The 17,340-nt window shown below is 39.4% G+C and overlaps 1 protein-coding gene across 5 annotated transcripts in view; it reads right to left on the reverse strand.

Moving 5' to 3' along the window:
- The window catches only part of MAN1A1 (mannosidase alpha class 1A member 1), a 135,965-nt gene that overhangs the window by 50,091 nt on the left and 68,534 nt on the right, over nucleotides 1-17,340 (reverse strand). For all 5 annotated transcript variants that reach the window (XR_010308138.1, XR_010308136.1, XR_010308135.1 and 2 more), the window contains exon 5: nucleotides 7,686-7,780. Coding sequence is in view for 1 of the 5 variants with exons in the window: in XM_064170087.1 (XP_064026157.1) it covers nucleotides 7,686-7,780 (95 nt within the window). In the remaining 4 variants the exon portion in view is untranslated. The remainder of the gene's footprint in view (nucleotides 1-7,685; nucleotides 7,781-17,340) is intronic.

A 17,340-nucleotide genomic window follows, 5' to 3' on the forward strand; every position in this document is an offset into this window, starting at 1 on the left:
ATATTCTCTATGTGTGCACAGATAGACACTTGAGTGCATACCAAAATATGTTTAAGAACAGCTTATCCCATCTTCCAGAATATTTATTTCTTAAGGAGCAGTGTATTATGTAAGACACTTGGAGAGGCAGGATTTAAGGATCAACTCTTCCATAAAGAATATTACTTCAAGGGATGAACTCTAGCATATGTACCGCTAGGTACCGCAAAGAGGCAGAAAAGCAGATCATCTACACATCCTCAAAAATGAAGAGAAGGAAGGAAGTACCATGTTAGGTACTGCAAAGAGGGAGAAAAGCAGATCATCTATACATCCTCAAAAATGAAGAGAAGGAAGGAAGTACCATGTTAGGGACTGCAAAGAGGGAGAAAAGCAGATCATCTATACATCCTCAAAAATGAAGAGAAGGAAGGAAGTACCATGTTAGGTACTGCAAAGAGGGAGAAAAGCAGATCATCTATACATGCTCAAAAACTGAAGAGAGGAAGGGGCAGAAAAAGTCAGGCCAGAAGTCTCAGCAGATGTATGTGAGACAATACTTAGTGCAGTTCCCCCACTGCAATTTTCACAAGCTACAGAACTGAAACACCTGAAAAAAAATCACTTAGAAAATTAACTCATAGATCTGGAAAACATGACACACCCAGGGGGCAGATTCTTCTTAATGAAAAATGGGAGAGCATGGGCAGAGAATCAGAGTTGAAGAGAAAGAACTTCAGAGGTGAAAATCACCAATGGCATTCTTCTCCTCCAACATAAAAATGGATTAGATCAGGGCAGTAAGCATGGAAGAGGATTAGCAGTGTCAGAAAATATGTAAGTTAGAGTAGGATAAAAGACTGATTGCAATAGTTCCTAACAGAAAACATACAACTGAAAGTCTGATGATCACAGAAGCTTGCAACTTAATTTTAGGATTCAATTAGGTTCTTGATGCTGATGGGAAACAAGGAAGTTGTTTACAAACAAAACCCCTTAGACTGAGATACCTGTAGTGCTATAATTGGTACTTTCAGTTATCTCCTTAATGCTGTTCAACAGCAATTCTGTGTTCCACTGGGCAAGTCAAGTTGGACATAAACTTGGGAAAATCCACCTAATGATCAACAATTATGAAAGCAAGGAAGACTTTTAAGAATCCTAAAAAGAAACTCTGCAAATATCATCAAATGCTAAATATAATTGAGCAGTTACCAAGAAAGTTTGGTTTCTGTTAAAAACCAAAGCTGAAGATCATCCCATTCTGACATGACTGTTTCTGAGAATGATGTGTTTTATTTAACAATGTATCCAGGTGGAAGTATTAAAAGCAAATCAAGACAAAATATTCAAACAAAAACAGTTGGTAAATGCCCTGTCTTCCCTTCTCATGGCCATTTAAAGAGTTTCCTAATGAACTGTGGAGTGATGCAGGCAAAATCCTACCAATCTACACGCACTGTATCAAACCCACAAGGTGAATAATTCAGAAGCATCTTCACAATTTGTCATTTGGATCACTCTTAGGAGAAACCATCTTCACATTACTATTATTCTTAGATGAAGTGCTTCCCTGAGGTGACTTCAATTGCAGTGGAAGTGAATAAGAACTTGTGTCCATTTTATTTACTGAAACAAAGCCTTCTGAAGGAAGCCTCTTCCAACAGTCACATTTTGTGCATTGTAAGGTCATTATTTAATGGACACAGATTAAAATGAAGACATTGATGATACAAGCAATTGAAGGGGCAATGATCCTTCACCAGAGCAATGATTAATGTGCCTACATTCAGGTACTGGAGTTTCAAGCACAGTCTGTGTCTTCAGGGAATGGCACCTCAGCTGGCCAGGTGCTAGGCATTAATTTCAGGGTGAGGCAACTGCTCCTCAAGCTGTTTTGTAGTGTCTAGTACCTGTAACAGGAGCTAATTCCTGCTGCACTGGTAAAATGTACACAGAATCATGAAACCACTTCAGTTGGAAAAGACCTTGAAGACCATTGAGCTCAAACATTATCTAATGCAACCATGTCCCTCAGCATCACATCTCTGCGTATTTTAAACACCTCCAGGGATGGGGATTCAACCACCTCCTTAGGAAGCCTGTTACAATGTTTGAGAACCCCTTCAGTGAAGAAGTTTCTTCTAATATCCAACCTAAACCTACCCTAGTGCAACCTGAGGCCATTTTCTCTCATCCCAGCTTGTTACTAGGGAAAATAGACTGACACCCATCACGTTTCCAAGCTGAGCATCTGAGCCTCATCTTGTGCATCTTTACATTGCCAACTCTACAGTATAGTTGGCAAGAATACCACCAGAGAAAAACAAGACCTCTCTGGGGCAGCAAGAGCTATCTGCAAATATCAAGGCACTAATGGCAGTTATCCAACTAAAGCAAGAACACAAGCACCACCCACATCTCTGTGCCAATTTATAAAATCCTATTTTCAATAGATGCAGTTTCAAAATCGTGCAGGTAGACTTCTTTGGGGAGCAAGATGATCCTAGAAAAGGATTAACTATGAGGATCCTATCAGAAACTGAGGTTCTGATGCAACTTTCCCATGCTTGTGACTTAACAACCTGTGCCACTGTGTTGCAGTCAGGTCATGGTTAATTTAGAATCAGACTAGCAGAAAAGTTTAACTACCTGGGGTACAGGTCATTTACTGGCATCTGCCACAGGTGACCCAGGGTGAACTTCTTTGTCCCGATGGTAAAACAAAAAATAGTGAGACTTCCTTGTTTCAAACTTAAATCCATCCCTCTTTGGAAAGCAGAAACATTTTGTGTCTTCTTATAAGTAATGCACCACTTAAGCCATCAAGACAAAAAAATGATGATAGCTGGGAGAGGTTCTGATACCCTGAAGACAGTGTCTGCTACGGACAGGGGCAAAACACATGAGGTAAATCAAGATCAAAAGCCTCCTGTAACCAGGACTGCCAGGCACAAGGTTTTCTGTGTTTTACAGAAGACAGCTTCTGTTCTCACCACCACAGAGATCTATCAAGTGTTTGCAATCATATGTTTGATGCTGAGGTTATTACTGATACTCACTCAGGGTTTTACCCAGATAAGTAGTATAACACTGATGAACTTGTAAGTATTTGTACTTGTTTTAGAGTGCACCAATAAACTGTAGGGAAAGAGTGTTTAAACTTAGAACTTGGGACTACAATCCCTTTACTTTGGCTATAAAGAAGCACTTGAATTGAGAAAGATATCTTGCAGCAGCTGTAATAGGTGCCAAATTCTTCCTGCATTATTGCCAGAGGGCAGCCTCCCACAGAAATTCAGCGTTACAACAGTGAATTGAAGCTGCTGCTTGAGTAATACAGCTTAACACTATAGGCTATCATCACAATAATATTTTTACTGGTTATTTTTTTCCCCTTTGCCAAACATATCTTCCTTGAACTGTTCTCATGGATTTTTTTCTGAGATTATTGTAATGAAGTGGGTTGCTCAATGCCAAATCAGACACTACCACAAGTCCAAAGTATCTACCTTGAAAACTGCCCTGAGATACATTGACACCGACAATCAGAAAACCTAAGCTTTAATAAAACTCTCAAAACAACATTTTAAGTTTTGGATGTGACTGTGGAAGAATTCTTTAAGGAAACTCACAAGGGAAAAAGGAAAGCTGTTTTGTTTCTTTGAATTAATTTTCTACTAGTTCATTTGATTTTCAAGTCACTTCCCAACCTAAGCCATTCTATGGTTCTTCTGGAATATACAGCACCAGTCATGCAAAGCAGATCTGGGTACTCATTTCAGATGAGGGAAAGACATGGTGAACCATTCACTTACTGTGTTGTTCATCAGACAACAGGGCTGCGAGGATGATTAGGGGACAGGAGGGCACGGCTTATGAGGAGAGGCTGAGGGACCTGGGGCTTTTAGTCTGGAGAAAAGAAGACTTAGGGGGGATTTGATATATGTTTATAAGTATCTGAAGGCTGGCCAGAAGGGGTGGGACAGGCTCTGCTCACTGGGATAGGACAAGGAGCAATGGGTGTAAGTTGCAGCAAAAGAGGTTCTGCCCCAACACAAGGGGGAACTTCTTGACTCTAAGGGTCACAGAGTACTGAAACAGGCTCCCCAGGGAGGTCGTGGAGTCTCCTTCTCTGGAGGATGTGTTCTTCTGTGATCTGTGTTAGATTGTATTGTCCTGCTCTAGGATAACATGGTGATATAAAAATCCCCCAGACATATTTTCAAGTTTATTTTGCATCCAGTACTAACTTGAGCAATGTAAACTTGTTTATTAATCACACAGTGGATCAATGGGTTAAACTGCACCTGAAGTGCCAGTGCTAAAAAAAAAATGTACCCTTTGCTGAAATCATCCCTGTCGTTGCTTACTAACAAATTAGGATGGAATTGATTTCCTCCACTCAAAAAGTTAGTTCTTCCCCATTACTTTCTTAAGGCCTATTTTAATTAATGGGAAGAGGTAAGTATATCTCTGGAAGTCAAACCATTCTATGCCTAAGTATTTTTAACACCAGACAAATAATTTTTTAGATAGGTAAAGCTCATATAGGATTTATCTCTTTGCATGCAGTGCTAATACAAATCCACACTCTGATCCAAATGCCTGAAGGAAAAAAGTCTGGTTTCAATTGGTCTGTTCTGTTACAAGGGAGATTTCAGTGTTTAACTCAATATCCAAGCACTTCTTTTTCCTTTTTTTTTTATAGCAGTACCACTGTAATTATATCAGTGAGGAATTATCCAAAACCACACACAAAGAACTTTTATTAAATGTGCAAACTAGACTACTTAAAACTTTTTTTTTCCTCCTCAGGTAGACTTTATTTCTTCTAAAATTATGCCCAAGTTAGCCAAAAGGAAAAAAATTAAAGATTCCACCTAAACACAACTTGTGCATGGCCCTGCACAGTGACATGCTGTGCAGTTATTTTATCCCCTTTAAAAAACAGATTTTGCCAAAAAGAGTCAGATTTGCAGAATAAGTTTTAACTCTGTAGTCTATTTAAAATTTAAAAATCAGTTTAGATACTAGAATTAATAGTGCAAACCAGAAAGTTACAGTCAGCCATCCTGACTGAATATCTAGAAGAAAATGGTTGTTGAGGTGCTAGGACAAGTGAAAGCATGAACCACTAATTGTGTTGAAGAATATAAGATCATAATAACAACTTGATGCTTAAGAAAACTTTGCAAAATAAGGCCACTATCACATTTCAGATATCTCTAATGGTGTTCAAAAAGGTTTACTGAATTTACATGTTTGGATTATTTCTTCTTAATATTTTACAGCTACTTCAATGCATTAAGAGTCCTTTAAGAAATGTAAAGGCATATACTCTTAAGTGCATTGATTGTGATGCTTTGGAATACGTCCCAGAACTCAAAAGAGGATCATTCTGTTATACACTAAATTCTTTTTTTAGCAATACTAGAGCTGAAGACATTCTGAAGGCCACCCACTCCTAAAAAAACATAGGCACACAATACCCTAAAACATGTTTTGATTTTGGAAATTACTTTGAAACTTCAAGCAAGTTCTGCTCTCTAAAGACTAACATTTCACACTTTTGTGGTATGAAATATTGGTCTTTAGAGAGCAGAATCGTCCTCCTAGGCAGAATGGGTTAAGAGATAAGCTCCTTTAAATGCCTGCAACCCAAAATATCAGAAGTGCTCCAGGAGTAAACACCACCTGTGCCCGTGTCACCCCGGCAAACACTGTGGCATTTTTGCATACAATCCCTTTCCAAAGCAACCAGGCTCTGCTGGTGGGGCACAGCTACACAACACTGGTTACTCAAATAACAAAAAAAAGCAAAACCCAAAACTTCAAATTTGGCAGTATAAGCAGAAGTGAAAAACAAACGCTGAAGATCAGAGCAGTATCGAGCAGACCAGAAATGTTGAAACACAACTGAAACATTTAGAATGACTGAAAAGGAAATCCCAGTAAAAACACTAATTACTTAAAATTACTTCAGAGACAAAAGTAAGCACACTCAAGAACAGATAATTTTAGCTGAAGCTAAGCTATTTGAAATATTTGGTAATAGTGTTCCACAAATAAGCCACTAAGAGTCTCATGATCTTGAAGCCATAAGGAAAGAAGCAGGATGAAGAAAAGAATGGATAAGAGATAGACTGTAAGACTTGAGGTGAGTGCTTTCAGTATTTAAGAACATTCCCAGACAACACCACACACATATTTATATACAGGCATGCAAAGAGAGAGCTAATCTGGCTGTGATGATACAGGACAAGCAGAGAAAACAAACTGTTTTGTGAAGAACATTTGCATAGTGAAACAAATATCCAGCTCATCTGTGAATCTAAATATAGACATTTAAAAATAAGCACTGACACCCACCATCTATTGTGAGTGCTCTCCAATTTGAAACATAAATCAAAATAAAATCAAATAAAATACTAATCAGAAACGAGGCATATTAGAGCTTTAGTATATGCAGGCTTCAGTGGCTTAGCACTTCCTCAGCCTGGATGACAGCGTATTTGTTTATGCACAGAATTATGGAAGAGTCATCTATTGAAGGTCAAATCTAGACAGATGTGCAAGGATTCAGAACAAATAACCAAGAACCCAGCATTTAACAGAATTTTGCCTGCCATAGTGCAGGCAGTTATCTCAGCAGAGATCCTATTCCACATTGGTGCTAGGGATGAAATTAATCCCATTTTGCATTAACACCTTGTAGTGCCTGGCTGATATTCATAGTGCACCACAAGTTCTAGCTGTGAGAAGCTAGGAAAAGACCCATCAAGACTTACCATAAGCTTTGAACTATTTGCAAAACACTGTTATATTCAGTAGATAAGCAGTTCAGAGAAGAGCTACTTATAAGACAAGTTTTTAGCTGAAATACCTTAAATAAATTTACATGTACTGTGTAGACTAAGATACTGTTGTATGTATTGACGTTGTTGTATTGCAACTACAAACATATGCTAGGGCTTCATGCTCAGGAGATTTTGTAAAAGCTTGAAAATAAGAACCAAACCTTAAATTGTTGTGCTATTGAACTTGTGCAGAACACATGAAATCATTAGCATGCAAGTAACCAGTCAAAGTCCAGCCAGACATCCTTGGGCAGCAGCTAATCAGCACCTTCAGCAATAATAAAGTTCAGGAGGTGCTAACTCCTCTCTGCTCCTGCACACAGATCACCTTTTTGCCAGAGTGGCACATCTTCTACCCTTACCTTAGTTACAACAACATCAAAGGAATAGGGGAATTCACAGAAAACTGAGTAACACAGTAAATGACAAAAAAGCTACCTTATTCACCTCAATCTCTCCCAAAGAAGATGGAAAGTTGTATTTCTATATGCATTCTTTAACCACAGAAGCACAGAACATTAGGGGTTGGAAGGGACCTTGAAAGATCATCTAGTCCAACTCCCCTCCCAAAGCAGAATCACCTAGAGTAGGTCACACGTGAATACATCCAGGTGGGCTTTGAATGTCTCTAGAGAAGGAGACTTCACAACCACTCTGGGCAACGTGTTCCAGCGTTTTGTCAGCCTCACAGTTAAATGTCCTAAAGCGAACTGTAAAACCAAAGATCTGACATGAACTTTTACCTAGCTAGCAAGAAAACCACTGTGCAGCAATTGCAATAGTTGTGTGGTGAAGATAATTTCAATGCAACTCTATATGCTGGTCATTAAAACCCAGTTGCTTTACCTCTTAATGTTAAGCAACGCCCACGGTATCCCAGTCGGGGTGTTGAAAGCAGGTAGCAATTTCTCTCCAAGTTCTACTGCCTTCTTTCGGAAAATCTGGAAGTCAAGAAGAAACAAAGTGTTGGAGAACGCATTGTTGCTCTCACAAATTGCTCTGGTAACACTGTCATTGAGCATATGGCACAAGTTGTCTCAGCACAGGGAAGCATTCCTGCTTTTTTAGAGCCGCATCACAGGAACGGAGCAGCACAACCTGTTTTCCACTACACACTTGAAAAGGAGAACTCACACAGCAGGATCACACAGTGATGATGCCCAGATGACCTGTGTCTGGCACGACCAGCATACAGCAAGAGACAGCAGCATAGCCAGACCTGCTCTGCTTTGCACAGAGCTGCTTTTGCATCCTCTGATGCACTGCCAGGGATGCTGGGGTCAGGGAGTGGGCCATTATTCAGGCACATGGCTGCCCCAAGCCACATCTTCTCCTGCAGCCACAGGAATGCTGCCTTGGCTCTGTGTGAACTTTATTAATGGCTGCTCAGCACGCCATGGGAAATTGGGTTGGGTCACTGAGTACCTGCTGTACTGTGAATGAGCACATGGGCAGTCTGCAGCAGAAACAATACTCCAATAACCCCCATCCCAAATACACACTGTATTTTTGCAGCACCACAGTCTTTACGGGCTCAGTGTGCTTCTACTCTGGGGATATCCATGTTGAAATTTAACAAAAAATTGGAGTAGATCCCTAACAGGTAACTGAGGCTTAACTGATCTTTAGCATCTGAAGAGTTTCAACTCTCCTCTTAAAGAAAATAAATTTAGAAAAAGCAGCAGAAAGACCCCAAATGTTTAACATCTGTCCACAAGAGCAACAAACAATTTAACATCAGGAACTTTTACTTCCAGGGTAACAGTTACAAAGCTAGAACAAAGAGGATTTTGCTCTCCTTCAACTGACAGCTCAGCTCAGGTTACACTAACCTGACTTTTTGAGCACTGAGTGCTCTAGTAAGAGACTTTTTAATTAGAAGCAGTATTGTTCCAACTTAAATATAGAAACCTATTTAGTGATTTCAGTATGGAGATGTTGAAGGCCTATTTGCTTGGAATTACACTGGGATCCTGCACAACACTGAAAGGGATTATCCCAGGTGTAGTTGCCAAAATAGCAAAGTCACCTTCATCTTTTTCTAATAATGGTGCCCTTCAATTAATGTTTTCTCTCCTCAGACACATGAATTTTTATTTATGTAATAGAAATCAACTTGTACATCTGATGCATCCTGCAGCAGAGCCAAGTACAGTACAGCCAAGAAATTAAAAATAAAAGCCTATGTGTTTATTTTAATATATACATAAAGATAATTGCTGGTCAAAACAAGTTAATGTAGTAACTTCTTTCCACGGGAATAAAAATCTGTGAAATCCCACTTTCTAAATGCTGCTTTGAAGAAAGGTTTCTATTATTGAAAAATACACAACCAGGAGGGACTATAAAACTCTAGGATAAGCATGTTAGCATAAAGAAGATCCAGGCTACCCCACAGTCTCTTCATATGACACAGGTCACAAGATTGCTGTGACAGCAATCCAAGATTTAGTATTACATTACAAGGTATTTTGAGGGAGGTTAAGTAATTTGAAGCTGAATTATGGCTGAATTAAGTCAGAAATTTTTTTCAGGGGGATCACATGTGTGCCAGGAGAAATCTGAAGCGAGGCAGGAGGGAAAACTATTGGCTTGGAAAGCCCTTCCTAATCCACATTATTTCTGGATTCCAGGTTACTGATTGTGTGGATTTTGGTGAGAATTAGTTATGGATTTGTGATCTTCACTCAGCACGTAGTTCAGTCTCCCCAGGAGTTCGACCGTGAGAGACACTCAGAAACACTTGATGCAGAACACAGTTCTCTCTTAGACAATTACCTTGAGAGGAGCAAGTTAGAGCAACCCCACCAGAAGCACCCACACCTTCCTCCTGGTACACTACAGGACCACGTTTTTCACTTTGTTTTCTTGATCCCAAACCTATGCTTTGCTCTTACAGCACAGAAGAGCTCTCCTCAGCCTTTCAAAACATACAGTGTGCTCAATTCCTCAGCTTGCCCTAACATCCCTACTGTGAAACACTGAAGTGTTATCAGGAGAACGGCGACAATGATCCACCCAAGCAATGGGCACAGAAGAACCTTGAATCTCTATAGAAGCATCTGCTGCACAGCACAGAACCCTATCTTTTGCCATATGTCAAGGGGGCAGATACTTTCATGGAACGTGATGAGAGGTGCCATATGTACTGCTTTTAGACATACATTAAGGACAAGAAGAGATCTCCCTTTCAAAAAGCATGCACATGCTTAATGACAGCAGTGGTAGCAAGGCTCAGGAACTGCTTCACCTTACAAGCTGCATTAATCCTCCACCATTAAAATGATTACAAGCAAGCTCAGAAAGAGCTCTGTTACAATGATTGCTTCTGGACAAAAAATTCCCATTCTGGTATGTTAATTAGAGATTTTATGCACAGCAATAATGTTTTACTTCCACATATTTCTACCCTCATATTTTTTAAAGTCTACTGTATTTCTTTTGTAAGTTAACAACCCAATTTCTTTCCAACTAAATTTGCCTACTTAATGGAAATGTCAAAAATGAAGGTTATGAAAAAAATAAACACATCCAATACGAAGCAGTAAGGAAATATTGTTCTATAGATGAATAAGCAAGGAAAAATGTAATTCACTCCTGAGAAGGACAGTGCAATGTACACCACCATCAAAAACACACAGTGCTATTGGGTGCTCCAGTTTCTGTCTTTTCCAACATAGGGAACAGTTTTCCTAGTAGACAAGTAGGAAAAGGAAATTATAACATGATTTTTAAGCCATCATACAACTTTGGAAAGAGTCTTGAGGTGAAGATGTACTTCTTGTTTGCATGGTAACTTCTACAGGTTATTACTATGCATGGTTGTGGTTTTCCTTTTCCTTCCAAAGTTTAAAAAACAAATCCAAGTATGGACATGATCCAATTTTATTTCTAGGGATAATTTAACATGGCTGAACAACTGCCTGCTAAATCACTATCTATTAAGTAGCACACGGCAGACAAGGATGACAAGAATACAACACTCCGAATGACTGAACATAATAAATAGCAACCTCAAGCAGCAGTATTATGCTCTTTCAGCAAGGGTAGAAGGGTGAAGATTAATAAAGGAATAATTTTCTTCTTCAATCTGCAGTTTTAACAGTTAAAAAATGATAATGAAAGAAGTAGGTGCTTTAATTACTGCACATCATCCACAGTGCTTGCTGGAAACTTCTAGTATTTTATAAGCAGTTAATATTGTACAGGGTAAGATACTCTTTCAGCTAATAAAGGAAAGCAAACAATAGAAAATTATGCTAAATATCTCCATTGCTGATGTGGACTTCATCTGTTTACCAAGCCCTAACCTCTTTCAACTATCACTCAGTAAAGTCAGATTTTGGTAAGCAAAACATATCATGGCCATTACTAAGATGTACACAATAAAGGAACAAAACCTGAAGCCATCATATATAACACAGGCAAAGATATACAGAAAAATTCCTATCCCAGTGGTTATCTTGTGAGGCTTGAGGACTTGGCCTGACCTCTACTCATGGGTGCTCAGCCAGCAGTAATGAAGGCTTACTTACAGGAGGTACTCCAAATGAATCAGACCCTGCAGAAGCTGTCACAGTCCCATTCCTGCACCCACTCTGCACTCCGTACTTCAGTTCTCATACTTTAAACACTTATCTACAAGGCTCAAAGTCTCCAAACCACTTCCAAAGACCCCATGGCTTACTCCACTGCTCTATCATATCTAATGCCACATCTTTTTAATGGAAGAGGAAGCATGGAGTTATTTCCCTGCTAAAAGACATGGCTTAGCATCAGAGTTGTAGTCAGGTAATGGTTGGACCTGATGATCTTGGAGATCTTTTCCAACCCAAACAATTCTATGATGCACCTGTTGAGGTTCCCAATGCCAGAAGTCATCGAGTTCCTTGACTGTAGGCATTATTGCTGAACAATAAGGAAAGTAACCACACTGACAGATGCAGTACTCCCATCAGCAGTCTTCCTACATGAATTGTTATTCTAATAAAAATATCCTTATTCCTCTCAAATACAACCTTAAATAAGTGAGGCATTCCAGCATAGAAAAGCTCTTTGGATATGGGGTGGGGTTTTTTTGGTTCTGCTTATTTCATGCCACCACTGCACAAGTAGAGGGTTTCAATGTGGATTAGAACATAAGCTTCAGATAAAAGGAAGTTATTAATGGAATGAATCAAGTTTCCTAATTACCTACTTAATTTAAATCAGTCACTTGCATCCACTACCCAACCTTGTGGGCATGCAGATCGCAAAAGTGTGTTTTGTGATCTTTTCTAAAATGGGTTTAAAAGTCTTTTTCTTTTAAATTGGTAAAAGGGGTCACACATCTGGAACTACACTGCTCATGTTAGAAGACACATCAGATTTTGCAGACTCTTGTGTCTGTTATCATTCTATTAGGGAAATCAGTTTTCCCACGGAGAAATTAGAATCTGGCTGCAAAGATGCAGCCACAGGGCTAAGACCAGAGCTGTCCTTCCGTGAGCACTGGCTTTTATTGTACTGCAAGAATCTTATCTCATCTGGATAAAGAAAAACGTTTCCTCTGGCTGCAATGACAAACCCCTCTGAAAATGTTAGATTACTTCATCATGGTTTTAATTGCTGTTGCTAATCAGGAAGAACAGAAAACACAGGAAACAAAGAAATATCTTAGGACTGTGTATGAGGCATATCTAATTAAAAAAAGGGCATAAGATGGTAAACCAACATAAAGACAGAATCCTGCCTTTAAAAAGTGCTGCAAAAGAAGGGAAGGTAGAAATTAAATTTTAACACCAGATGAAATGATTCCTTTTCCTCAATTAACAAAGACATTTTCTTCACATTTTTAACTCTGTCAAATGAAGTATTTTTCATTTTTGTTTTACATTTACAGATAAGAACTGACAAGCCACTAAGTAAGATTTATTGCTTTCTTTCCTAGAGCTGACCAGCCTTCCCAGAAGGGTTAGGAATGAGCATTTCAGTGCAAAAGTGGGAAACAAGAGCAGAAAAATGAACAGGGACAGGCCACTTAGCTGCTCTTCAGAACATTGAACAGAAATCCTCCCAGTGTAACAAATGTTGATTTAGGTTTAAAGTCATCTGCTAGCAAAAGAACTCTTTTAGAAGAACTTGTTCCAATACCTGAGAGACAATCCAGGATTTCTGTCATGTTTACATTTGAGTTATTTTTACAAGAAGAGATTGGAAAGGCTATGAAATTTGTGCTGCTCCACCCCAAACATCAGAATGCTTGAAACAGTGTAAGCTGAATTATTCTATCTCCAATTCCAAGCAATGAAACATTTCAGTGTTATATCATTAGAAACCATTTCAGTGTTCTTGACATCTAGATAAGATATCCACCTGCCAGAATTAAGTCAGCAGCAATTACAGGTGTTACAGTTATTGTCATCCTTTACACTAGCAGGTGGGTTTCAGTTTAATTTCAGTCAACCCTCACTTAGTCCTGAGCCAAGTTAGTTATGAATTATCTGTACTACCAAGTGAAGAGACAGTTAATAATATATTTGGGAATAAATATTGCAATGAGTCCTGTCAGTGTGGTACCTAGCACCAATAGGAGTCCAATGGGCTACATTTAGGATTTTGACAGCTGGAGTTGCAATTATTGTACACCCAGGTCCAAAAGTGCTGAAAACATATTTTTAATCATTTTCCCAAGAAACAATTTGGGTCTAAGAGTAACTTGCTAGCTCTGGGCCAGCCCTGGTCCTGATGGACCCGAGCAGAGCACATATGAAATGCCACATTAATGCCTGAGCCCACCTCCAGGCTTGAGCTGCACTCAATGTCATGTCTTCCTACCAGGTTAGAGAAGAGGATGGTGTTTAAAAACAAGTGGCTCTACTCTATTCAGTGCCACACCTACAGTGGTCAAGGTGAAGTCAGAGTGTCAGCATGTGCAGTCATGCTGAATAGCAAGTCAGAATCATGCTTTCCAGGTTTTCTGGTTTGGAAATGTAGCATTAGACCCCAAATACCTTTGCCCACCTGCAGTACTTGACTCAGAGCCCATAAATCTCCCTCCAGTCCCCAGGGCCAGAGGATCACTGATGGCCAAGTGGAGCAGGCCTGGCTCTCCTGGGGTTGCATCAACCTAGAGCTGAGAAGCTGATTTGGATGCAGGAAGATTCCCTAGAGAGGCAAGGAGGTCCTTCTATGTTAAACACCCTAAAGCATCCCACACTGCATGTTCTGCCTAACAATCCACCAAGAGGGACATCCCAGATGCAGTTGGCTCAGACAATGAAGACCCAACAATGAGATGGAAATTTCAATTGGCACCTATTGGTTGGCAAAACCACTGTCAAGTAAACTAAGTGAGCTTCATCTCCTTGACAAAACATGGGTTGTCACACCTTCACATGACAATACTGACTGAACAGAGCAGCATTTCATTATATCAAGAAGTTAAACCAGTTACCTGTTTCCTGGAGGTTAACAAAACACAGCTAGTCAGGTCCTGTCCCAAAAACACTCACAGAGGGAGCACAAGTTAAGCTGTTAGCACAGCAGAGGGGCATCGTGGCATTAGGAGATGACAGGAATCCCAGGATAAGCACTAATTAAAGAAGAACTCTACAGCTTAGTTGGATAAATACTCTTGGCTGCTCCCCTCATTAAAATTCTCAAAACAGCACTGGTTTTCATACAAATCTCTCCTTCACATATACAAACACTATCATAGCTGTATAAAGCAAGAGGAATATTTCAATTAAAAATAATGACAACTTGCAGTCATCCCCCCAAGCCTGCTTAGCATCTACTTTCATAGAGCAATGGGCTGGGACATGTTAAAAGACAAATGGCTTCCAGAGGAGAGAGCCTGCAAAACATAGATTCTGTAGTAAAGGGAATTTTCTATCCCAATCTAACACTGAAACAGCCACAAGGTAGTACTTAAAGAGATCTTCAGTACAGGAATCAAAAGTTTCTATCTTACACACATGACAGCAGCAGGCACCAACCTGCTCAAATCTTAAGAAAGCTCTTGGCACCCAAGATGATGTAGCAATTCAGGAAGAGGCAACTAAGATTCCAGCTTTGGAAAACTGTGATTGGAGAACTATACAAATAACTAGAGATTCAGGCAGCTTGTGGGATGTGTGAGCAGCAACTCTATTGCACCTGCAAACTACTAGAGAGGTCTGTGCCTTTTTCACAACCTGAGGAAATAAGCATGGGTAAGCGCTTAGATTGTCCTGCCCTTTCCAGAATACTCCAGTACGTTGGCCATCAGCTTGTAGAATTCAATCTATTTTAAGATTACATTTGGAAGATAAAAACAAAATTAAATCCCTTCCGCTATGCAATGAGCCTTTTCTGCTATGGTTTCACTGATGGCAAGAAAATTTTATTCTCTAGCTGATTATTGTACCAAAGAAGTCACTAGCACCATGAAAAGTCTCCCCCTGTGGAAAATACTGTAGAGAACTTAATCAAATGGAAGTAACTGGATTAGTGAGAGATTTCCAGATTTAATCCAAATGTACACAGCAACAAGCACAAAACCCCTCAAGTTATCAGCAGTAGCTAACACTTGTAATTACTTCAGTTCTTTTCCAACTAAAGACTAAGCAGATATTTTGTGCTGAAAAAAAAATATTTTAGGAAGGGTAGCAATAAATGGTACAAACTGGCAGAAAGAAGGCAATGCATAAACCAGGAGAGTAATTTACAAGCATCTGACTTGCATTGCAAAAGTGAAGTTAAGGACTTGATACCTAATTACAGAATTTGAAAAGCACAAAGGAGTTTATTCCAGCTATACTTAGTTATAACCTTTTCTGCTATGCATGTGTACTTAAGATTGCTTACACAGATATAAACTCCAAGAGATACTGAACAGCAACACTTTTTAGACCACAAGAGAAAAAAAGCAACTCCTAATTTATCTCCTAATGTCAAGAAATCACTGCTTTTTTTTTAAGCTTATGTGTGCTTGCACAATTAAAAGCTTAGCTACAACCCATTTGTACCTGGAATTAACTGCCTGATAAAATCTGTTGTGATAAGTCAAGAAAAGGTAGTGACAAATGTAGCAAACAAACTTTAACAAACACCAGCTATAAAAGCCTTTGATAATTCCTCACCTCAAACTCAGGGCAGCCTTCATTTTTTGGGAGGTGATACACACAGCACACACAATGAATAAGGAGTTAGGGTTTGCTCCATGTGTGCAGATCAACTGCATGCTGGCAGCTAGCTCCTGAGGACCAAATCAAAATGAACACGACTCACAGCTATGAAAGCTGTGCTCAACTCCTAAGATTTTGAAACCTCACATCATCCCAAAATAAATAAACAGCTCAGAGACTGTAAATCAGCAAAGCTTTGGGATGCCAGTCTTATGTCCTGTCAGCCACAGAAAACCTAGAATCCCAGGTGTCCAGTCAAATAAAAGCTAATAGCAAGGGTAAATGGCAAGCTAGCAGACATTGTAACTGTCAGCAGTCCATGATGGAGGACTAAGCTCACACCCAAGAGACAGTGGAAGTTTTAAATCTGTTTTTACCTGATATCCACTGAAGTGGAACAGAATATCAACCCGCTCTTCATGCATTAACACCATGGTACATCCTGCTCTGAACAACAGGCACCATACAACTGCACATCAACAGAACCTGCACTAAGAAACTCCTTCCAAGACTTCTTTATTCCCACCAAAACAAATGCCCCCGCAGAAGTGAGATTGTCAACCTCTTGGCTGCTGGTGAGACAATATTGGCAACTCTAGAAAACAAAACCTAGACTAACATCAAGCAAGGATGTCAAGAGCACAAAATTAGCCATGTATTTAGCACTGGGGTCTTCTACAGTTAGGGAAGATGATACATGCATTTGGATATATTTCATGGAAGGAAATACAAATGAAATTTAAAATATGGCATGTAGAATGGAAACTCATTACACTGAAGCAATACAGAAGACATCTGGATGTCATCTTAGAACTTTCTGTTTTTCTTGATTAAGGAAACAGCTGCCTTAGTAAAATTACTCATATCCACCCGTAATGAGGAGTATCTTTTACCACAATTCCTCTGTTAAGCCACAAGCATCTGCTTCCTAATTTTCTTTTTATTTAATCTTGCATACCCAGCCCAAGCGCTGGAACAACAAATTTAAATAGCTGCCTCATTTTACATCTTGCAAGCTATCACATCTAAAGGAAGCACAGCACTTTGCATATGAAACTCTCCTTTCAAGCAGGTGACCGTTGAGAGGTGATTTGCAGCACCATCTGCGTGTAAGCTGGGGGCAGGGGAGCCTCATAAACGTCGCATGGTGAATCAATAATTACATCTCAAGTGCTAATAGAAGATTCATTCCTTGCCTTGTAAATTCAACTGTATCTTTTAATTCTGAAACTGAAGTGAAAGCATCACTTTAAATCTCTAACAAAGTACATACCTAGACTACAGAGGGAAGCACAGAAAAGGCTACATGCACAGAGTGATTTTAAAGGATAATCTATTTGCTTTTTAATGTT

Source organism: Pogoniulus pusillus, chromosome 33 (assembly GCF_015220805.1).
Source record: "Pogoniulus pusillus isolate bPogPus1 chromosome 33, bPogPus1.pri, whole genome shotgun sequence".
In the NCBI taxonomy this organism is placed as follows: Eukaryota; Metazoa; Chordata; class Aves; order Piciformes; family Lybiidae; genus Pogoniulus; species Pogoniulus pusillus.